The following is a 22,839-nucleotide window of genomic DNA, read 5'->3' on the forward strand; positions in this document are numbered from 1 at the left end:
AACGTGGGCTGAAGGGCATCCTCAGGCCTGTTGTTGATTTGTTGGTGTGTTTCTACCTCACTCATTCTGAATGGAATTGTCTTAGAGCTGTAGAAAACTTAGTTAAGAGATGTAGGATCGTGGCCTGGAAATGCTTTTGAGTGCTTTAATGGACTCAGTGCAGAGCTGAGCAGTGAGCTCTGGGAAGCAAATCCACCGGGCAAGACTGGCTCCCTCCCAGCCCGCTTCCTGGTCAGGCCAGAGGTTTCCCGAGCTCCCGGTGAAGCTGTTGCAGCATCGAGCAGCCGGAGCCATGCGAGGGGCGTGGATGCTATGGGAGAGGCTGAGTGGGAAAACAACAGTGAGGCCTGGAGGATGAGGAGAAGGGAGCCCTGAAGGACCTTCCTGACGTTGCAGAGCTGTTAATAGAGGTCTGGGTGAGGCATTGTTGGGCTTTGGGAACTGGCCAGTGTCGTTGCCAAGCCACTCTCCACAGTATTTGGAAACTCATGGCGATCAGGAGAAGTCCCTGGTGACTGGAAGAAGGGTAACCCATTTTTAAAAAGGGTAGAAAAGACGGCCCTGGGAACTACCGACCTGTCAGCCTCACCTCTGTGCCTGGGAAACCATGGAACAGATCCTCCTAGAAGCTATGCTAAAGCACGTGCAGGACGGAGAGGTGATTAATGGCAGCCAGCACGGCTTCACCAGGGGAAAGGCCTGTAGGAGCAAGCTAGTGGCTTTCTGTGATGGGGTAATCACAGCAGTGGACACGAAAACCAACGGATGGCATCTATCTGGACTTCTATAAAGCCTCTGACACGATCCCCCACAACATCCTTTTCTCTAAATTGGAGAGATATGGATTTGATGAGTGGACTGTTCAGTGGATAAGAAATTGGTTGTATGGTCGTATTCAGAATGCAGTGGTCAATGGCTCAAAGTCCAGACGGAGATCCATGACAAGCGGTGTCCCTCAGGGGTCCGTACTGGGACCGGTGCTCTTTAGTATCTTCCTCAATGATATAGACAGAGAGATGGAGTGCATCCTCAGCAAGTTTGCAGATGACACTAAGCTGAGTGGTGCAGTTGCCACACCAGAAGGACACGATGTCATCCAGAAGGACCTGGACAAGCTGGAGAAGTGGGGCTGTGCAAACCTCATGACATTCAACAAGCCCAAGGGCAAGGCCCTACACCTGGGTCGGGGCAATCCCCTGTTCCAATACAGGATGGGGGATGATGTGATTGAGAGCAGCCCTGCAGAAAAGGATCTGGAGCTGTTGGAGTGGGTCCAGAGAAGGGCTACAGAGATGATCGGAGTGCTGGAGCACCTTCCATATGAGGACAGGCGGAGAGAGTTGGGGTTGTTCAGCCTGGAAAAGAAAAGGTTCAGAGGAGATCTTGTAGTGACCTTCCAGTACCTGAAGGGGCTACAAGAAAGCTGGGGAGGGACTCTTTACAAAGGCTTGGAGTGATAGGGGAAGTGGGTATAAGCTGGAGAGGGGCAGATTTAGATTAGACACAAGGAGGAATTTCTTCACTATGAGAGTGGTGAGGCACTGGAACAGGTTGCCCAGGGAAGTTGTGGATGCCCCATCTCTGGAGGTGTCCAAGGCCAGGCTGGATGGGGCTTGGGCAGCCTGATCCAGTTTCCCTGCCCACCGCACGGGGGTTGCAACTAGATGATATTTAAGGTCCCTTCCAACCCAAACTATTCTATTATTCTGTGATTCTATGAGTCTGTGATTCTATGAGTCTGTGATTCTTTGAACCCTTGGCCTCCTGCCACTGCCCCTGTGCACAAACGATGCAGGCTGAGCCTTGGCCTTGAGATCTAAGAGAATATTTGCCCTTAGCTTGCAGGAGCAGAAGCGACTGGAGCATCACAGGACGAGCAGGGCGATTTCACACAGGAGGTTGCTGAGGAGCTTTGGGCCCAAGTGGCTGCAGATGAAGAGGACTCCTGTGGCAGCCCCCACTGCCAAATGTGTGTGGTGTTGAAGATGCACCTCATGGAGATGAAAACTGCAAACATCCACCTGGCTGAAAAAAATGCTCTCCTCTGCAGGCTGATGGATTTGACAGAAAAGGTTCAAGCTGAAAATGCTGACCTGAAAAGGCAACTCGAGTGTGTGGCAGAGGTGCTGGAAGAGGCAGAGCAGGATTTTAAAGCCATGAGAGAAAGGGCAGAAAGGAACCGACAACTGGAGAAGGAGCATTAGGAGGCAAAGTTAGTGCTCCAGGGGACATCAGAAGGCGACTGTTTACAGAGGGCTCAGACAGAACAACACACGGAACAGCACGGAGCCCTGCAAGTGACTGAAGCCCAGACGAGTGAACGGAACGATTGCTTTCTGGAGCATAATGAACAATGCCCGCAGCTCTTTCAGGAACTGGAACAGCTGGAAAGATCCAACCGTATCGCTTCCAGGCTGCCCGATGCTACCCTGGCAGCAGACAAAGAGTCCATCCTCCTGGAGGCTATGAGGCTACCTTATTACTCTCTACAACTACCTGAAAGGAGGTTGTGGAGAGGAGGGAGCTGGCCTCTTCTCCCAGGTGACAGGGGACAGGACAAGAGGGAATGGCCTGAAGCTCCGTCAGGGGAGGTTCAGGTTGGATATCAGAAAAAAATTCTTCACAGTAAGAGTCATTGGGTACTGGAACAGCTGCCCAGGGAGGTGGTCGAGTCGCCTTCCCTGGAGGTGTTTAAGGAACGGGTGGATGAAGTGCTTAGGGACATGGTTTAGGGATTGTTAGGAATGGTTGGACTCGATGATCCAATGGGTCCTTTCCAACCTTGTGATTCTGTGATTCTGTGATTCTGAGAAAACAGCCAGCAAAGCTTCGAGCATTCATAGCTCGATACAGCTACGATCCTTTCTATGGTCCCAATGAGTGGCCTGAATTGGAGCTGCCTCTTGTTGCTGGACAGTGTGTTTACGTCTTTGGAGATGTGGATGAAGACGGTTGGTATGTGGGAGAGTTGTCTGACGGCACCAGAGGATTCGTCCCCTCCAATTTTGTTGAAGAGGTGTCCAATGATGAACCACCTGATGACACAGGAGTCTTTTCAGGGACAAGTGACTGGGAGTAGGACACGGCAAAAGGGGCTTTAAGCAAAAATCATCATAAAAGCCCAAACTCTGTGAAATAAAGGAGGTTTTAGACAAAATCATCATAAAAGCCCAGACCCTCGAATACTCTGTAAAATCAAGTATTAGTCATATTATCACAGCAAGAAGGAAAACAAGTGAGGAGTAGTGATCAACAACAAGTTAACAGCAACAGCCTGTAAAGGCAAGGTGTCTGATCAGTACCGTAAGAGAATAAGTATGGCGATTAAGAAAGGTACATCACCAACTGCTTTTACTATCATCATCCAGATCTGCAGTTGCTGAGGGGGAGCGTTTTCTTTTTCACAGCAAGGATTTGGAGAGGCAATTGGGAAGCCCACGCAGTGTGTCAACTCGTGGATGAGGTCTCCCAGCCACTGCTGTGAGGGACTTAGCTTTTATATCATTGAACTAACAAATTACATCACTTCAAAATGCCGAGCCTATCCCCAGCTGCTCACTGCCCCTCCTCCCCCTAGAATATGGCCAGGGTCCCAGGAGAGGGAGAGGGAGGGGAGGAAGCAGCTGGATACCTGTTATCTTTAAGCTAAGGGGCTGTAGAGATGCAACATTCCTGCCCAGCTCCTCTTTTTCAGGGAGCACAGTTCTACTGATAATGAAACAGTTTTTCACACTCTTCTCTATTAGGAAGAGCCCAGCACAATCCTACTGATAACAGCAATGCATCCAGCACACACACCCCCTTCCACACCAGCATTCACTCACCGCTTCTGCGGGATCTAAGGGATCCCCTTTGCAATCAACAAAAACGGGCAGCAGCTCCCGGGAAGCGCCCGTCGGGACTCACCTGGCCCATCTCTGGCTGCCCGGGCGGGAGGGACACAGCCTGGGCAATGGGGCCCTCAAAGCTCTTGGCTCAGCAGTGCCTTCCTGCCCAGTCCTGCTCCTCAGCAACGGGAGGGAATGCTCTGCAGGCACAGAGGAGGCAGGAAAGCGGGAAAGCAAAGTGCACCTGCGTGAGAGAGGGCACCTGCAGCCCCTGAGCCGCCCGGCCCTGCTCAGCCCCCCCGGGAGCAGCCCCTGGGCACAGGCCGGGTGCTCCTGCACCAGGCAGACACGCTGACAGCCAGAAAGGGCCCCGGGCAGGCGGCAGATCCCCGGGCAGGCGGCAGATCCCGGGCAGGTGGCAGATCCCCGGGTAGGCGGCAGATCCCCGGGCAGGGAGCAGATCCCGGGCAGGCGGCAGATCCCCGGGCAGGCGGCAGATACCCGGGCAGGCGGCAGATCCCGGGCAGGCGGCAGATCCCCGGCCCATGACCCGCAGCCCCGATGCTGCAGGCAGCAGTCCCCGAGCCCGCAGCTCCCCGAGCCGCGCGGCCCCGATGTGGCGCTCAGCAGGTCGGTGTCCCCCCTGAGCGCTGTGTCCGAGCCCCGGGGCAGGACGAGTCGGTGCGGGGTGTCCCGTCTTCCCCCCGCGCTCCCCCGTGGCCGCCCCGAGCGCAGCCGCAGAGCTCCTCCGTCCCTGCCCGCATCGTGATGGGCGAGGGGCGCGTCCAGATGGGATCCACCACCCCCGGGGTGTGAGAGGGGAGAGGGGGGAGAGGGACGAGAGAGAGGGGAGAGGAGGGACAGAGGGGAGAGGAGAGAGGGAGAGGAGAGAGGGGAGAGGAGAGAGGGAGAGGAGAGAGGGGAGAGTGCAGGGGAAATGCGAGGGGAGAGGGAGATGGTGAGGGGAAAGGACAGGGTGAGAGGAGAGGATATGGCAAGCGCAAAATGACATGGAGAGGGGAAAGGGACAGGGCGAGGGTCAAAAGGCCACGGCGAGGGGGAACGATGATGGCGAGGGGAGAAAGGACACTGTGAAGGGAAAGGCAGATGGCGAGCATGAAATGACATGGCAAGGGGAAAGGACACATCGAGGGGGGAAATGACACGGCGAGGGGAATGGATACAGCGAGGGGAAGGGCATGGCAGGGGGAAAGGAAATGGCGAGCATGAAATGAGAGGGCGAGGGGCAAAAGGACACAGCCGGGCTGAAAGGACACAGTGAGGGGCAAAATGACATGGAGACGGGAGAAAGGAGATGGCGAGGGGAGAAATGACATGGCAAAGGGCAAAAGGATGCAGTGAGGGGCAAAATGACACGGCGAGGGGAAAACGACAGCGAGGGGCAAAGGGGCATGGTGAAGGGAAAAGGAGGGTGGGAGAGCCAGGGAACGGGGAGGAAAGGCAGAGGGGAGGGGGTGGGGAGGGGAGTAGGTAAATAAAAACTCCATTGACACTCAAAGGGGGGGAGGGCGGTGGGTACCAGCCCTGTCCAGATGGGAGGTGGAGAGAACGAACAATGGACAGAACCGCGCAGGGAGCTCAAATCTGACGTCTCTGGCTGGCTCCCTTGGCAGGGGAGTACTGCTTCAGAACCACCGCTGGTTTTTCAGTTGCTGGCAGGGAGATGTTCTTTTCCTAGTCCATTTCATCATTCCTTTAGTCTTCTTTAGGCGTGCAAAGGCAGGAGGTGTCCTGGGGTCAGAGCACAGGGTTTTCTGTCTCCCTGCAGCCAGAGGGCTGGACCCGCGCTGCTGTTCAGGGAGGAGGCAACTCCGCATCTCTCCAGCTTTGGCATCGCCTCTCCCACTCGCCCCAGGGGATGCGCTGCCCCGAGAAGGCTGACGAGGCCGCCTCGCTTCAGGGATGGCACAGCCATATACTTTGTTCATGGAGTCCTTAAGTAGTTCCTTCGCTACGTGGGATGCTTTGCAACTCCCAGGTGGTGTGCTGGCCTCATGGTCTGGCTGGGGGCTCTGGACAGCTGTGGAGAGCCTGGCTCCATCGCCAGCCTGGTGTTGCCAGGCACATATTGCTGCTGCATAAACAGAAGAGACGCTAGCCCCTCACCTGCCCGAAAAGCACTCTTTTGACTCCATTCTCCTCCTTTTCTTCTTCTTCCCCTCCTTCTTCTTGAGCTCTGCACCCAACTCCTGGCAGCCTGGCTCCTTCTGGCCACCACTGGGACTCTTGCCTGCCTCCTCCTCCCCCGTGATGGACACCGAGTTCCCGGGCGTGCAGCTCTTCTTTCTGGGCGGGCTGGAGGTGTCATCTTCGCCATTAACAGACTGAGCTGGAGGGCTGCCGTCTGCCCTATGGTGGCGCTTTTTCAGCAGGGAGCTGAGGTCCTCAAGGACTGATAATTTGATGATGATTTTCAAGGGAGGCTTCTCCGCATTTGGCACTTTCAGCGCAGATGAAGATGTGCTGAAAGACAAGAAAAGATGCAGACATGGTCTGAAAGCCAGGCCCTGAGTAGGAGCCCCTCCCTTCCTCACCATCCCGAGATGCACGAGCACAGCACTCAACTGCTGCCATCTCAGCCACAGAATCTAAATAACACCCTACTCTAGGGCAGCAGCTGCAAGCTGCTGTACAAACAGAAAAGACTCTAGCCCCTCACCTGCCAGAAGACAGAGCCCTTCTCCTCCTCTTCTTCTTCTTCTCCTCTTTCTTCTTCTTCTCTTTCTTCTTCTTCTTCTTCTTGTCCTTCTTCTTCTTCTTCTCCTTCTTCTTCTTCTTCCTCTCCCTCTTCTTCTTCTTGTCCTTCTTCTTTTTCTTGTGCTTCTTGTGCTCTGCACCCAACTCCTGGCAGCCTGGCTCCTTCTGGCCACCACTGGCACTCTTGCCTGCCTCCTCCCCCGTGATGAACACTGAGTTCCTGGGCGTGCGACTCTTCTTTCTGGACGGGCTGGAGGTGTCATCTTCGCCATTAACAGATTGAGATTGAGGGCTGCTGTCTGCCCTATGGTGGCGCTTTTTCAGCACGGAGCTGAGGTCCCCAAGGGCTGATAATTTGATGATGATTTTCAAGGGAGGCTTTTACGGATTCGTCAGTTTCAGCTCAGATGAAGATGTGCTGAAAGACAAGAAAAGATGCAGACATGGTCTGAAAGCCAGGCCCTGAGAAGGAGCCCCTCCCTTCCTCACCATCCCGAGATGCACGAGCACAGCACTCAACTGCTGCCATCTCAGCCACAGAATCTAAATAACACCCTACTCTAGGGCAGCAGCTACAAGCTGCTGTACAAACAGAAAAGACTCTAGCCCCTCACCTGCCGGAAGACAGAGCCCTTCTCCTCCTCTTCTTCTTCTTCTCTTTCTTCTTCTTCTTGTCCTTCTTCTTCTTCTTCTCCTTCTTCTTCTTCTTCTTCTTCTTCTTCTTCTTCTTCTTCTCCCTCTTCTCCTTCTTCTTCCTCTCCCTCTTCTTCTTCTTGTCCTTCTTCTTCTTGTCCTTCTTCTTTTTCTTGTGCTTCTTTTGCTCTGCACCCAACTCCTGGCAGCCTGGCTCCTTCTGGCCACCACTGGCACTCTTCCCTGCCTCCTCCCCCGTGATGGACACCGAGTTCCCGGGCGTGCGACTCTTCTTTCTGGGCGGGCTGGAGGTGTCATCTTCGCCATTAACAGATTGAGATTGAGGGCTGCCGTCTGCCCTATGGTGGCGCTTTTTCAGCACGGAGCTGAGGTCCCCAAGGGCTGATAATTTGATGATGATTTTCAAAGGAGGCTTTTCTGCATTCGGCACTTTCAGCGCAGATGAAGATGTGCTGAAAGACAGGAAAAGACGCAGACACGGTCTGAAAGCCAGGCCCCGAGTGGAGCCCCTCCCTTCCTCACCATCCCGAGATGCACGAGCACAGCACTCAACTGCTGCCATCACAGCCACAAAACCTGAATTAGACCCTGCTCTAGGGCAGCAGCTGCAAGCGCACACGATGACCTGCCCCACGCCAGCCCCACACAGAGCACACGCTGTCCCACGGGGGACAGGGAAGGAGCAAGTGTTGCTGCAGCACGTGCCGATGGCAAAGGTTACAAGGGAGACCCAGAGGAAGATCTAGACCAGGCTGGTGCCTCCTCATCCCAGGGGACACCAGAACATGGCGAGGGCTTGCAAAACTCCCTCCCACCCTGTGCTAACAGTCAGAGGCACCGCCCTGCTTCCGGGATCCAGAGCGAGCCCTGACAGCCCAGGAGAACAGAAGAGCCGGCTGCCAAGATCACTCCTGGAGCCAGCTGCCAGGCCAGGCAGTTGCTTCATGGACTATCGGAAGATTGCTACTGGCCTTGCTGCCTGGGAGCAGCTGGCACCACTCACCTCAACTTGCCAGAAGGCTGGGAAGTGGAGTCAGGGTGGGTGGTGTCCGTGGGGTGCATCTGCTCTGGAAGCTGCAGCTGAAGTTGTGTGCAACGGTCATCTCTGCTCACCGCCTCCGGAGTGCTGCCCTGTAGTTATGGACATGAATAAAAACTTGGTGGTCTAAAGAAGAGATTCTGTAAGCCAAGAGGAGAAAATGAAAAAGGGGAGCCCAGAGAAAGGGGAGGGGGACAGGCAGCCTGGGGAAGGAAGTGAGAGGTGGCAGAAGAAGAATCAGAAGGTGCCTACTGAAGACTGGGCAGAAACTCAGACTCACCTTTTCAGCAGAGAGTGCCAGCTTCTTGGCTGCTGGTGGTGATGTGGAGCTGCTCTGCTCCACAGCACTGACGGCCAACAGGGACCTCTTCAATTTAGCCCGCCTGGAGCCTTCTGGAGCAGGTGGCTTGACCCCAGGCACAGCAGAGAGGTACTTTCGGAGCTCCTGCAGCAGCTTGGAGGCAGTGGGAAGCTTTGGCCCTGTACTGCATGTTCTACAGGGCACAGACACCCCAACCTCCTCCTGCCCAGACAGCTTGTTTGCAGGCTGCGTCTCTGGTTTCTAGACAAAGAGAAAGACAGACAGAAGTTCAGTGAGGAGGGAATTCAAGGGGCACGGCTCACCCAGGAACCCTTGGCTCAGCAGGGTCTCTCCTGCAAACGGTCCTCCCTTGTGCCCACCTTCCTCCAAAGCTGCAACCCCTGCCCTTGCAGAGTGGACAGAGTGGCAGCAGCTCCCAGGAAGCGAGCTCCGGGACTCACCTGGCCCATCACTGGCTGGCTGGGCGCGATGGACACAGCCTCGGCAATGGGTTCCTCAAAGCTCTTGCTGGTGCCGGGTGTTCTGGTGAAAGCAGAGAAGCGCATGTGTTAAGTGTGAGGGGGGCGCCTGCAACACTCTCCTCAGAGATGCACAAAAGAAACAAGGAGGTGAGCTGCTCTTGACCTAGAGTGCTTGATCCACAAGGGCTGGACCTCTCCCTGCCTCCCTGCTCTGAGCCAGCTCCGTCCCACACCCTGGCTCGTGCTACCAGCCCTGTCCCAAATGCCGAGAGCAGTGGCCAGAGGGGCTGGGAGACACCGGGTGCTCTCACCTCACGTAGAAAAGCACATAGGCCTGCTGGTTCAGGACCACCTTGAGGTTGGTGAGGCAGACAACAGCATCATTCATTTGGTACCACTGCCCATCGCTGGCCTGCAGAAGAAGAGAGAACGGGGTTGGGTTGCATTTGGGGACCTTCCTGGCCTGAAGAGCAGCAGGAACGGTGCCCAGTGGCAGAGCTCTGCTCCACAAAACCCACAGGTGGCTCAGGGCTAGGAAAGGGGATTTGGCGAAAGAGAACCCACCGGCACCCAGCCCAGAGCAGGTGCCAAGAGAGCGCACTGGGCTCACCTTCACGTAGCAGTAGTAGTGCCCTGAGCGGCAGGAGTACCCAGAGTGCACCAGCACGGCGTAGAGCTCGTAATTCATCGGGTCCCCTTTGTCCTCTGACAAGTAAGGTCGGATGTCCAAGACCTCAGGGTATGTCACTTCCTGTGGAGAGACGACATCTCAGGAGCCCGCACAACAGACCGCTTTCTTGCCGGAGCAACAGCTCAGCTGTCCTCCGAGTCCCCTGTCTTGAGAGAGGAGGGCTCGCTCTCCCCGGGCAGAGGTCACAGTGAGCAAGACACCAGGACCAGCTCAACTACCACTGCACAGCTGGAGAAGGGCTGCAGCAGAGCTCGCACCGTGCACCTCCCACCCTGCTCTGGGCCACAGGGCCTTGGGCCAGGAGACAGCCCCAGCTCTGCAGTGCCAAGTACTCACCTTCTTGATTTTGCCTCCACTGAAGATGGAAAAGCGCTTCAGCGAGACTATGAGAACACTGGAGGCTCGGTGGATGCTGAAGCGTTTGATGGCTTGCACTTTGGTCTTGCACCTGCACAGAAAGAGCTCGAGCTATTCCAGCTGTTCCACGGCAGATGGAACTGTGATTGCCAGGTGGTTGCCAGCCCTGGCCAAGCGGCTCCAGTGAACGCTTCCATGGCCACGTACCTCCCGGTTTAGCCATGGAGCAGGTAGAGAAGCCCTGCCTGCTTCCCCCTGGCACAGGCCCACACACTCACTTGTCACACATGTAGGCGTTCTCCTCGCACAGCATCTCTGGCCTCACAAACAACTTCAGTGCCTGCTCGATGCTTTCAGCTTCCTGCAAGGACAGAGGAGAGGTCAGGGCACGAGCGGCCTGTCCACGCGACAGCCTGGCTCCCTTCCCAGACACTGGCCCAAGAGACAACACACAGTAGGAGGCAGCGCAACAACAGCATCTGCTTCCCTGCCGCCTGCACTGGGACTTGACAGCAGCAGATTAAGGAACCCTGAGGCACTAACGGTGCAGCTGCCGCAACAGCCCCTCCGAGAGCTGAGCTCCTCCCCATCGCCACCCTGACACAGTACCTCAATCTCCACCGCCAGGTCCAGGAAGGGTTCATAGGTGTCCGAGGGCCAATTGCACGCTTTGCACATCACTGCAAAAGAAAAAGCCATGAGCACTCCCTGACACAACGCCAGCACCCACCACCATCTCAGCACAGCGCAGGCAGTGCAGGATTCCCCCTCTCCGCCTTTGGGCACCAGGATTCACCACCTGGCAAGGACAAAGGCCGGCAATTCCACTTTGTGTAGGGGCAGCAAGAGTTGCCAGAGAGCTGGCAACACGGGTTCCTTTGCTGGTGGCAAGGAGCTGGGGACCCACAGCCAACAGCTTTTACCATCTCCACCACAGGCATCACGGCCCGCAGGGATTGCACGATGGACCAGCTGCAGCTCCAGATAATTTACACATACTTAGTAATTTTCCCAAAAGATTTTTCCTGCAAGGCTCTCGGGGAAGCAGCAGCCCCGACAGCTACAGGCCCCGGCAGCCAGCACTCACCACGCGACCGCAGGAAGCCACCAAAGATCTGGTGAACCAGCGTTGTGGTCTGGCTCTGCTGATCCAACCTAGAGACAGCAGCACCGTATCTCACACCGCCCCTCCGCAGTGGCCACCCCACGGGCCACCGCTGTGCCCTCAGGACACCTCCCCGCTGTGTTCTGGCCAGCAGAGAGCTGGCAGCAGGCGAGTCACAGCCCCTGTCACTCTGCTCCCCGCGTGGCACAGCTCAAGGGGTGGCACCAGGCTGCTCAAAGCAGCACAAACCCCTGCCTGGAGCTCCGCGCTGGGCACTGCAGGCAAAGGCAACGCAGCTTCCCGCGACACAGGCCTCCCAGGAAGCCCTCCCACCCGCAGCCACAGAGACGGGGCTCAACTAGGAATCACACCTGGATTGCTTGGCACCTGGGACAGGATCCTAAACCCAACGCACCCTTAGGATTTGGTGAGAGGAGCTCAGCTATGCTGGGCCAGAGGAGTCAGGGCAAGGGAGCAGGCAGACAGCAGCCCAGAGCTGTGTCACCGTGGGGCAGAGCTGCGCCCCGGAGGCAGCACCTCACTCCAAGCCAACCCGGGGGACACGTTCACCCCACAGTCCCCTCCCACAGGCACACGGGAACAGTGAGGGGACAGCAGAGAACAGCAGCACGGGCTGTCAAGGGGCCCCACGTACTCGGTACAGCCATCCAGGCAGGCCCTCTGCATGGCATTGATGGTGAAACTCAGGAACTCATGTGCATCCTCCTGGCGGCCTAAGCGGATGTGCGTGGCAATCTCTGTAGGAGAGGGAGGATTCAGTCCCAGCATGCGCTCAAACACAGGCAGGCCTTCCTTTTCTCCCTCCCTCCTTCCCTTCCTCCCTCTCTCCCTCCCTCAGGGCAGGGAACATGGGGCTTGAGCCCCCTCAACCCAAACCAGATGTCAGACTCAGGCTGGCCACGGGAGAAGCCCCACGCAGCCCCTGGCAGGCTCCAAGCGTCAGCTCTGAAGAGCAGTCTGCCAAGACCTGTCCTGATCTCAAAGGTTCTGCTCCTGCATCGCTCACTGTTGCCCTGCATGGCTATGAAAGGGGAGCACAGCTATCCTTACTCTTGATGTTTCTGACGAAGGCCGTGGGCTGTATTGCGCTGCCGCTGCTACTGAAAACCTGCAGTATGTGCTTCTCCATAGTGCACAGCATGCAAAACTCCCCTTGCTGGCCTGAAGCAGGAGAGAAGACGTTGGGGACAGAGCCAGGAGAGATGGAGGCAGTCCACGGGACGGAGGATCTCTGGTCCAGTACAGCTCAGCCACACTCCGTCTTCCCAATGAGCTTGGTGCTGTGGTGCAGTTCGGGGCCATCCTGGCTTTGCAGGGAGCAGCACATGCCACCCCCAGCTGACGCAGCCCCAGTCGCAGCACCGGCTGCTGCAACATCCCAGGCGGGACAACATCCATGTGGATGGAAAACAGATCCCAGGGCCAATCCCACCAGAGCCCTAAGGACAGGGCTGGAGCGCCGCAGGCTCCCCTTTGTCACAGCTTGGAGCAGTGCGCACCAGGACACCCCCTGGCAAAGTCCCCCAGAACCAGCGGCGCCTGTCGGTGCGCCGTCTTCTGCCCTGTGGGTGACTTCACGCAGTCCCCACAGGCAGAGACTGCTCAGCCCCCACAAAGCCAGCAGGTCCCATTGGACCAGTCTTAGTCCTGGGTATGCCCAGCAGAGTCAACGCCTTCCCAGACAAAAGGAGGCACAGCTTGGCAACGCTGCTGTGGCTGCGAAAAGTCAGATGGACACAGGAACGACCTCTTGATGGAGAAACGAGGCAGGAGGGAGCAGACAAGGCACGTCCTGACACCCACACACCCTCGCCAGAGCCACTCCTCCCCACTCACAGGTCCGGCTGTGCTCCCTGGACAGCAGGTAGTTAGCGAGCGGAGGCGTGTAGGTGAGGCACTGCACGGTGGAGTTGAGGAAACACGTGTTTCCCAAGTTTTTCAGCCCGGCGCCGATCTGGTGTGTCCGCTGCCACTGCATGGAGAGGCGCTCCACGGGGAAAAGCACCTTCTTTGGCAGAGGGATCCCGTCGCCTTGCATCCCTGGGACATGTTCGCTGCCTGTGGGGAGAGAAAGGTGGTGAGCGGCGAGGTGTGGGCTGCAGGGAGGGCTCCCCTCGCCCTCTCTACATACGTTGCTGGGCAGGCTCAGGGCTGTCAGCAGCCTCCTTGCAGGGGCTGAGCAGCTCGTCCTTACCCTGCAGACGGTTCGGCTGCTCGGAGGTGCTGTGCTCGGTGGGTTCCACCTCCATCTTCTTCTGCTGCGGCGCCTGGAACGGCGTGGCCAGCTCCTGGTGCAGCTCTCGCCCATCCTTGCCGAACTCCAGATGCTCCTCGATGGCGATGGCGCTGCCCGGCGGCTGCGGGGAACGGAGGGGTCGGTCGAGCGGGCGGGGTGGGCGCCAGAGCGTTCCGCTCCGGGGCGCTGCGTCCCGTGGCCACGGCAACGGACCCGACCTCTCGCCTTCCCCCGCGCCCCCCGGACGCCCCATCCGGTCCCCTCCGCGGTCCCCGAGCGCCTCCCGCCCCGCCCCCCCCCGCCCCTGCCGCCGCGGCGCCGTCCCGGACCGCCCCGCTACGCTCACCGATCCGCGTCGCCGCCGCTCCGCGCACGTGTCGCCGCTCCGCACGGCAGACCGGCGCCACCGGACCCGCCCCGTGTCCCCGCGCTCCGCCTCCCGGGGTGGAACGGGGGCGGAACGAGGGCTCACAGGGGGCGGCATCGCGCTCCTCCCTCGCTCCAACGAGGGCACAGCCTCCTCGCTCCTCCGCCTCCCGGGGCGGAGCCCTCGTGCTCCTCCTGCCGGGGTGGGACAGAGGGAGGAACAAAGGGAGAACGAGGGCAGAGCCTCCGCGCTCCTCCGCCTCCCGGGGTGGAACGGGGGGAGGGACAGAGCGCGCTGTCTCCTCGCTTCTCCGCTCAGGGGGGAACGAGGGCGGAACGAGGGCGGAGCCTCCCTCGCTCCTCCGCTGGGGTGGGAACAGAGGGAGGAACAGAGGGCAGAGCCTCCTCGCTCCTCCTCTCGAGGGCGGAACGGGGGCGGAACGGGGGCAGAGCCCCCGCGCCTCGTCGCTCCTCCTCTGGGACGGAACGAGGGCGGCAGCTGCGGATCCTCTGCACTCCTTTTGCCGTCGATTGAGGGTTGAACCTCAGCGCTTCCGCGTATCTCTCGCAAATTCGCCAAAGGCCGTCCGAGAGCGGGAGCTCAGCACTCCTGCGTCCGGGACGCTCCACCTCGAGAGGCAGAGTGAGAGACGGTTGAGCGCGTCCCCAGCGCGTGGGCGTGGCCGCGACTGCCCATTGGCTGAGAGGCCGAGGGGGCGTGGCCTGGATGCCGAGTCTGGTCTTCCCATTGGCTGTTGTGCGGAGGGGGGCGGGTCCAGGCGAGGCTGTTCGTACCCATCGGGACCCGTTAAGCACGGGGGGGGGGGAGGGGGGCGGACATCCAGCGTCCCTTCATCCCCATAGTGGCCCTGGCAGCCCGGTTCTCATTAAGCCCTATGATCGTGGTGGTCCCCGTTAATCCCCGTGGTGGGGGACTGGGACCCCGTTAAGCTTCACGGTGGCCCCGGCAGCGCAGTCCCTGTTGAGCCCTGTGTTAGAGGGGGGTCTCATCCCAGTAAGCCCCACAGGAGGGGGTTCAGTCCCCATCGAGCCCTGTGGTGGCCCTGGTAGCTCAGTCCCCATTAAACCCCGCAGCTGCCACTGCCCTCCCCACCGCGTTGGCTCCCGTCCATCCCTCCCCACATCTACAGCCCCATCAGGTCTCCCCCCTGCCAGTGCAGAGCAGGAGAGTGATGAATTCCGGCTTTCCTCACATTTTTTTCTGACCCAGCTTTAATTCCTAGAGTGAAGCTGGCCAGATTTGTTCACAACTTCCAACTCTTCCACACTATTAAACCACTTTTCTTTTCAGGAAAGATTGGAGTCTTTTCAAGATATTTAATTTCATTAAAGCCATCGTGGTCCCTGAATGCTTTTTACATGCTCACAGAACACTCGAACATCTTCACTTCCTCCTGACACCCTGGAAAAACAAGGCAAACTGGAAATTCTCCAGCTCCTGTCCTAGCTTCAGCAGAGCAGAGGCTGTCCATGCTGCCGGTCAGGCACCAGCTGAACCTCTCCAATGCCAAACTCACCACCCTTGCTCTCCTTCACCCGGGTCACATCCACATCTCCTCCCAACCAATGCTCACAGCCTCCTCAATCACAGTAAGGGATTAATACGCTCACAAGGTATCGCTCCAAGCGTTTGGTCCTGTCAGTAATGGTTTTAAGTGCTTGGTTAGTGGGTCATTCGAGTGTTCCTTTGCAAAGTCTTTTTGTGTAACCTGGTGTTATCAATTCTGATTTTACTGGACAAATATAAGCTATGGTTTATATGCCTTTCCCAGCTGTGTATGTCATCCAAAGCAGTTGTGTTGCTCAATTAATACCATTTCAAAGATTGTATTAGCGAAAATAGGCCTTCAAGTTGCACCTAAAAAATTCAAACCTGGAACTATTTTGAGTGGAAAATTTTGAATGCCATCATTGAACCTCAGCAAGTCAAATGGCAAACAGCACGTGAGATGTGTTCACCTGATTCGTGTCAGTGTGGAGCAATGCTGGCACCACAGGGTGACGTGTAATTTTTAGCCATTCTGTTTGTCCTTGTACAATGCAGACTTGGGGAGAGCAGGATGGGGTGTATATGGTTCCTATTTGGGGAAAAAAGGGGTCTGCTGTGTTTTTCTGTTCAACCTCTTTGTGTTGCACAAAATTACTGTTACTGCACATGGGTAGTAAAGGGCTTGGTTGTTATACAGAAGATCTCTCGATCACCGGAGAAGCTTCTAGAAGAACTACTACGCCTGCGCAACCCAGGGGTGGAGAACTTGTAGGGGAAACACGTCCATTAGGAATATGTAACTAAAGCTAAGTTATAAAAGAAGTTGCCTTGTATTGTCGGGTGTGCGTCGTGGTTGAGCAGAGACTCCCGGCGCACCCAGCGCTGTTTGCTTGCCTTTACTTAATAAATCGTGGACTTTGATTGGAATCCTGCTTTGGTCTAAAGTATTTATCACATCATAGAAGGCCAAACATTGGTAAACATTCTCTCTGCAAGGAAACGGTAGAGCGACCTTCCTGTACCTGAAGGGGCTACGGGGAAGATGGGAAGGGACTCTTTAGCAGGGAGCACAGGGATAGGACAAGGGGGAACGGTTTGAAGCTGAAAGAGGGGAGATTTGGATTATAGAGAGGAGGAAATTCTTTCCCGGGAGGGTGGTGAGGCACTAGCACGGGTTGCTCAGAGAAGTCATGGATGCCTCAGCCCTGGAGGAGCTCAAGGCCAGGCTGGATGGGGCTTTGAGCAACGTGAGCCATGCAGGTGTCCCTAACGCTGCCTCCCACGGTGGAGAGGTGAGAACTGGATGGTTCCTCCTGACCCAAACCATTCCAGGACTCCGGGAGATGCCCTGAGGCAGCGGCCGCCGCGCGGCGCCACGGGAAATGGAGTCCCCCAGCGCGCCCCGACGGCGCAGAACTACAGCTCCCGGCGTGCCGCGCGCCGCCCCCCCCCGCGCCCCCTCAAGGCGCGCCCTCCCGCTGGGGCCCATGGCAGCTGCAGTCCGAGCCCGGGGGCGCCCCCTGCCGGCCGTGTGCACCGCGCTCCGGCCCCGCTGCCCGGCTCCCTCCGCGGGAGGCGGCGCCCGCGCTGTTCGCGAACGCGGCGGGTCCCGCTCGCCGCGGGGCGAGGAGAGCGCGGGCGGCGCCTCTGCCGGGGAGCGGAGCCGGCGGCCCGGCCCGGGACCGGAGCAGGGGGCGGCCCCTCCTCCTGCCGAGCCGGCCGAAAGCGCCGCTGCCCGCACCGGACATGGCGGCCGCGGCGCCGGAAGCCGCCCCGGAAGCCTTTCCGTCGCTCCCGTGATGCCCCGCGGTGGCGCCCGTTCGAGCGGCGGCGCCCGCCCCGCGCCGAGCAGGAGGCGGCTTCTCCCCGGCCCTGGATGGCCGCGGCGGGGCGAAGCAGAAGCGAGCCGGGGGCGGCGTGTCCTCCGGGGCGGGTGCCGTTCCCGGGCGCCGTGTGCCGGGAGAGCGGCTGCCGCTTCGCCCGCGACCTCCTCAAGCCCGTCCTGTAGCGGCGGCAGCAGCTCCCGCTGCCCTACGAGCGGCTCGGCTGCTTCTGCCGCCGGGTGAGCGGCCGGGAGGGAGCCCCGGGGGCCGTTCTGCCCCGGCCGCGCGTGTCTGAGCGCGGCAGCCGCTCCTCGGGCCGAGCGCTCGCTGGGGCCGAAGAAGACAGTGGTGTGAAGTGGCTTTGGAGTGGCGGCTGATCTTTAAGAGATGGGGTTTGTAATTCCTGTGGGAATTGATCAGTGGTGCGATTCCGATTCACCCCGAGGAGCAACAGAGCGGCCTTTTCTGTGTTCCTCTTTGGTCTCCTGATTCTCTCTGTGGCTGAGGATGTCTCTTTAAAAGGAGCTATTTGACTGCACCTTGACTTCCAGGGCTGCGATGGGCCGTGCTCTGCAGAGGGCGTTGGGACTAATGCATCCTAATGAGATGTACCACTTCCTGCTGTGTGCTTACTGAATTGGCAAATCCTGGAGACAGTCTTCTCTCTCCTGGCTCTTTCTCTGCTAACAAGTACTATGGTAGCTGATTGTTTGGGGCTCTACATAGTGTGTGTGAATACACGTGGCTTTTGCCACCAAGGCCCTCACTGTTCTTTGTCTATCCTGCTTCTGTAACAAGAAGTTACATATCTCAACCGGTATCCGTACTCTTCTGCCTGTATTTCACCCTGTATCCATACTCTTCTGCCTGTATCTCACCCTGTATCCATTCTCTCTGCCTGTATCTCACCCCGTATCCATTCTCTCTGCCATTATCTAACTCCATATCCAATCTTTTTGCCTGTATCTCAAGCCTTATCCATTCCCTCTGCCTGTATCTCACCCCGTCTCCATTCTCTCTGCCCTTATCTCACCCCATATCCAATCTTTTTGCCTGTATCTCAACCCGTATCCATTCTCTCTGCCTGTATCTCACCATGTCCCTGTACTCTCTGCCCGTATTTCACCCAATCTCTGATCTCTCTGTCTTTATCTCACCCTGTATCCAATCTTTTTGCCTGTATCTCACACTGTATCCATTCTTTCTGCCTTTATCTCACCCTGTATGTGATGTCTCCGCCTGTACCTCACCCTGTCCCTGTCCTCTCTGCCCATATCTCAACCGGTATCCGTACTCTCTGCCTGTATCTCACACTGTATCCATTCTTTCTGCTAGTATCTCAACCCGTCTCCGTTCTCTCTGCCCTTATCTCACCCCACATCCAATCTTTTTGCCTGTACCTCAACCCGTATCTGTTCTCTCTGCCTGTATCACACCCCGTCCCCATTCTCTGTGCCGTATCTCAGCCCGTCCCCGCTGTGTCTGCCTGTATCTCACCCCGTCCCCGTACTCTATGCCCGTATCTCACCCAGTCTCCAATCTCTCTGCCTTTATCTCACCGTGTATCCAATCTTTTTGCCTGTATCTCAACCTGTACCAAGTCTCTCTGCCTGTATCTCAATCTGTCCCTGTTCTCTCTGCCCATATCTCACCCTGTCTCCATTCTCTCTGCCTAACCCTAACGCTAACCCTAATGACTCTAACCCTAATCCTAACCCTAACAATGACCCTAACCCTCAAACATTTTGTCTGAAAATCATCACCCATTTGTGTGCTTTGTGGTGCCAGCCTCTCTTGCTCTTTGTCTCACTCCCATTCCCTTACGGTGTGTGTGTCAGATCGGATCCGCGTGACCTGGGTTGTGTTCGGGGATCATATTTTTGTCCAAACGGGTTGGCATTTGTTTCTGTATCTTAGGCAAGTTGCGCCCCCATGTCCCAGCTGTGCACCCCAGCATTTTAGTCTGTTGATATTTGTTGGAGCCAGAATAAATATAGCTTTTTGAACATCCCTGATGTTCCCTCCCTCACCCGAGAAGAGAAACTTCTCTCCTGCAGCGTCCTTGCTCCTTTTAGGAAAATAGCTGGTCATTAAAATCACTTTTCTTGTCCCATCCTTAGGCGGGACAGCAGGAAGGTGACAAGGAATGATCTACAGGGACTCGGGGATGCTCTTCATCCCGGCCAAGGAGGAGCCACTGCACAGCAGCCTCCCCCCCACTGACCACTACCCGCAACAGTACAAACCTGAGCCCACCCACTGGTGGGTACTGGTGTGGGAGAATGGCAGCATGGAGGTGAGAGGCCAGAGAGGGGGTGGGACCTCATGGAGATGATCCCTGCCCATATCCCCACATGTATTTGGTGTTTGGGTTTTTTTTAGATTATTTGGAGAGACAGACTTGACAAAGTTATAAATAGAATTGCATGTTTACACACGGACACAAACCCTCAAGCAGTGCAAACAATGGAACAGAACTGTTTGAATTGGCATCTCATTGCATCTTCATGTATGGAAAAAAATATTTATATATGGTTATAAACTTGTAAAATAACTTCTCATTTTTGAGTACTCAAACTACACTACATCAACAAAGATATTATTCAGTATTAGAATAAGAGAAAAATGAAAAAAAAAACCCCTCAAGCCAGTCCTAACCCAGACCCAATTTCTGCAAATCAATAAAGTACAGTTAGCTCGGAAGACTAGACACTTCCTTTATCTAAGCTACACAAAAAATACCCACAACCCTAATTTCCGCAGTAACAAAGACAATGTGGTTAAAATTTGGTTTACTGTGGAGTTTCTTGACATATATGCAGCTATTACAAAGCTTTACTCTTGACATATTATCCAATACAGCCTATGTAAAAAATGCACTAGGATAGTCTTTGGCTTTTTATGTGATTCAGCTGAGATTTTTGCCATTTGTTAAACATATTTTCCTTGGCTGCTTTGACAATACAGTCAAAAGGGAGGGAAAGAAGATATTAAATAAAATATTTGTTATTTTCTTCAAACAAAATAGATTAAAATGCTAAAATTTGAGCTATTTACATAAAACAACACAATTCTTGTCAAGTCTCTTTCACAATCTGTGTATTCCCAATAAAGGGATATGGTTGCTCAATCTAACTAAAAGACAACACTCAGTGGAGGACTTCCTTTGGCCTCAGTAAACTTTAGATCAGACCCTTAAAACTTTAGTTGTGGGCCAAAACAGAACAATAACATAGAACAATAACATTTTGAACAGTTTCAATCTACTGGCTTGTAAATTCTGTGAGATGGCTAAACTGAAATGAACCGGTGGCTTATTCCCAGAAGTGATACAATTTATATAAACTACTATTTCTATCACTTAATAAATATTAAGCAACTCAATTGGTTTCAATAATGCAGAATATTTGAGCACTGGCAGGTGTACTGGGATGCAAATAATATGGCATTAAAGATGTGTTGTAACTTGACTGAGCCATACAGGATAACTGCTATCATCTCCTCTGTACTACTACACTACAACTTCCTCATAGAATCACCAGGTTGGAAAGGACCCACTGGATCATCGAGTCATTTTCTAACCTGTCACAGTAATAAAAGGCTCAATTTGATCTCTTCACTCAGTACAATGGGCGCACGTTCAAATATAGGTGTTTACTTGGCCTTGGTCAGAAAATGTCAGTGTGCAAGAATGAACAGTGAGTTAACACCAAGTTTCTTGTGAAACTGAAGGAATACATGACGGAAACTTCAAAATTACTGTCTGAGGCTGAAGAAATCCCACAGACACCTCAGTGCTCAAAGGAACCCATTTTTTCTTGGCAGAAGATGCGAAAGCAAAAACAATGGAGATCCTCAACAGCCTTTCAGAAAATGATCTGTGGAATTGTTTTGAACCGGCAGCTGGGCAACTCAGAAGGGAAATATTTTGAAGGTGATCATAGTTGATTTTCTTAATTTGTTAACTAAAAAGAGTTACAGGCACTGTTAATTGCTTTTTTTGTGTTGGGCCTTGTACATACGGGCAAAGGAGGCATTCTTAGGAGGTAGTCTGCTTTAAAATAGGATACATTTGATGAAAGTTTTCCTCATTGTCATTTAAACAAATTGTTTCAATTTAGCAATTTTTTTTTTGTACTATGGTCTCAAATCTACAAAGGTTGAAAGTATTCTTCATTCCAGTTTTGCCCAGGATATTAATAAAACTTGGTGCACATAAAACACACACTGTTGGAGTCTCTAAAGTTGTGTGACTAAAATTAGTATTACTATATGATTAACTCTTACAACACTAAGGTAGTAATAAGACCACCTTCTGAAAGGAAAGTGTGTGCTTTTAACCAAAAAAAGGAACACAAAGTTAGTAACAGACAACACAGAAAAGACTACAACCTGTGCAAAATCTTACTGTCAGCAGTGACTTAGTTGAGCAGTCAAATGATACAAATAATTACCAATGGGATATCTCTGTGATCTCTAAAAACACATACGGACATATATATATCTATTAAACCACTCTATCAGCCTTTTAAAGACTCACTGTCTGCTGAAAAGTCAAAATATTTTAAAGAAATCCTTCCCTCAAAAATCTTTCCATTACTCTCCAGAATACAGCTCTTACTCAACCTCGTTCAGCACTGTTTACTGATTATAAAAATCATTCCACTTTATTTTCCTGTAAAAGTCAACCAGTTCATCAGAGAAATAACCTAAACTGAGACTTGATCTGAGTAATCTCATTAGTACATTTTCTTTCAAAGGAAAATGTATAAAGACAGGATTAGCTTTACAAATCTACGTTCACTGCAAATATAAACAAAAAAAATCTGGTTACAGAGATGCAAAATTCACTGCACAATGTGTATTAACATTATCTACTGTCTAGATGTAACATTACATCCGAAACTGTGTCTGTAAGTGAAATAATGACATTGCTGAAGGCAATCCACAAAAACACAGCATAAGAAAAGCCTGCAAAGGATAGTTTGAATTTTATTATGTATAGCAAAAACTCCAAGCTAGCATTTTTCCCTATCTTCTCTTTAATGCAAAATGAGCAATAAACATCTCTCACTTCATCGCACCACAGACATAACACCTCTTTATGCAAACAATCTATATTCTGCCATATGAATTCATTTCTATAGACTCCTCTTTTGTAACACAGCCAGCACAAAATACAGAGATTTATATTAAGCTACTCAATAATTTTCATAACAACAGCACTTTGTCGCTCCATAACCCACCTTGATACTGAACAAGGGCTTTCAAATATTTGCATGAAGCAGACTTTATATGATAAAGTACTGTAAGAATCACACAGGATTACACACAAGAGCACATTTAAACTTGAGGTTGGAAGGGCCCTCTGGTGACTGGCGAAGCCTAAGCTCCCACGTAAAGAAGGGTCACCTACAGCAGGCAGCTCAGAGTCAGGTCCAGTTGGGTTTTGATATCTCTCAGGATAAAGATAGGTATTATCAAATGAATGGGTTTTTTTCCATTCAAAAGATGTAAAAATAATAACATATAATTTCTGAAAATAAAATACTTACAAGTGTGGATCATGAAAATTTGTACTGTGCCTTTATAATCATAAATATATGGAAGTATTGGCTGGTTTTGACCAAAGGCACAGAATGATACCATGTGTTCATGTGGATGAAAGGCAACATCACGAAGTGGAGATGTGAAGGAGAGTTCAGAATA

The 22,839-nt window shown here is 54.0% G+C and overlaps 2 protein-coding genes across 4 annotated transcripts; one reads left to right on the forward strand and one right to left on the reverse strand.

The window, feature by feature from the left end:
* Positions 1 to 5,950: 5,950 nt before the first annotated feature.
* On the reverse strand, positions 5,951 to 13,915 carry LOC128850797 (ubiquitin carboxyl-terminal hydrolase 36-like). The gene is made up of 15 exons (XM_054055812.1): positions 13,327 to 13,915; positions 13,032 to 13,253; positions 12,246 to 12,356; positions 11,830 to 11,932; positions 11,157 to 11,224; positions 10,679 to 10,749; positions 10,348 to 10,430; positions 10,049 to 10,160; positions 9,632 to 9,772; positions 9,333 to 9,433; positions 9,001 to 9,082; positions 8,519 to 8,800; positions 8,203 to 8,330; positions 7,379 to 7,651; positions 5,951 to 6,311 (listed from the first exon to the last, which is right to left on the reverse strand). Exons 1-15 carry the CDS (start codon positions 13,913 to 13,915, stop codon positions 5,951 to 5,953), a joined length of 2,727 nt encoding a protein of 908 aa, XP_053911787.1.
* Positions 13,916 to 16,770: 2,855 nt separating this feature from the next.
* On the forward strand, positions 16,771 to 21,027 carry LOC128850801 (translation initiation factor IF-2-like). 3 transcript variants are annotated; one of them, XR_008448078.1, is made up of 3 exons: positions 16,771 to 17,369; positions 19,251 to 19,426; positions 20,956 to 21,027. XR_008448078.1 is itself a non-coding variant. In XM_054055817.1 (2 exons), the coding sequence occupies exons 1-2, from the start codon at positions 16,795 to 16,797 to the stop codon at positions 19,351 to 19,353; spliced, it is 678 nt and encodes a 225-aa protein (XP_053911792.1). In that variant the 5' UTR covers positions 16,771 to 16,794; the 3' UTR covers positions 19,354 to 21,021. The 3 variants fall into 3 exon arrangements, 1 of the variants encoding a protein (XP_053911792.1); XM_054055817.1 differs by having other exon boundaries at positions 19,251 to 21,021; XR_008448079.1 differs by lacking the exon at positions 16,771 to 17,369 and adding an exon at positions 17,376 to 17,828 and having other exon boundaries at positions 19,251 to 21,021.
* Positions 21,028 to 22,839: the final 1,812 nt, after the last annotated feature.

This window comes from Cuculus canorus, unplaced genomic scaffold (assembly GCF_017976375.1).
Source record: "Cuculus canorus isolate bCucCan1 unplaced genomic scaffold, bCucCan1.pri scaffold_79_arrow_ctg1, whole genome shotgun sequence".
Taxonomy (NCBI): Eukaryota; Metazoa; Chordata; class Aves; order Cuculiformes; family Cuculidae; genus Cuculus; species Cuculus canorus.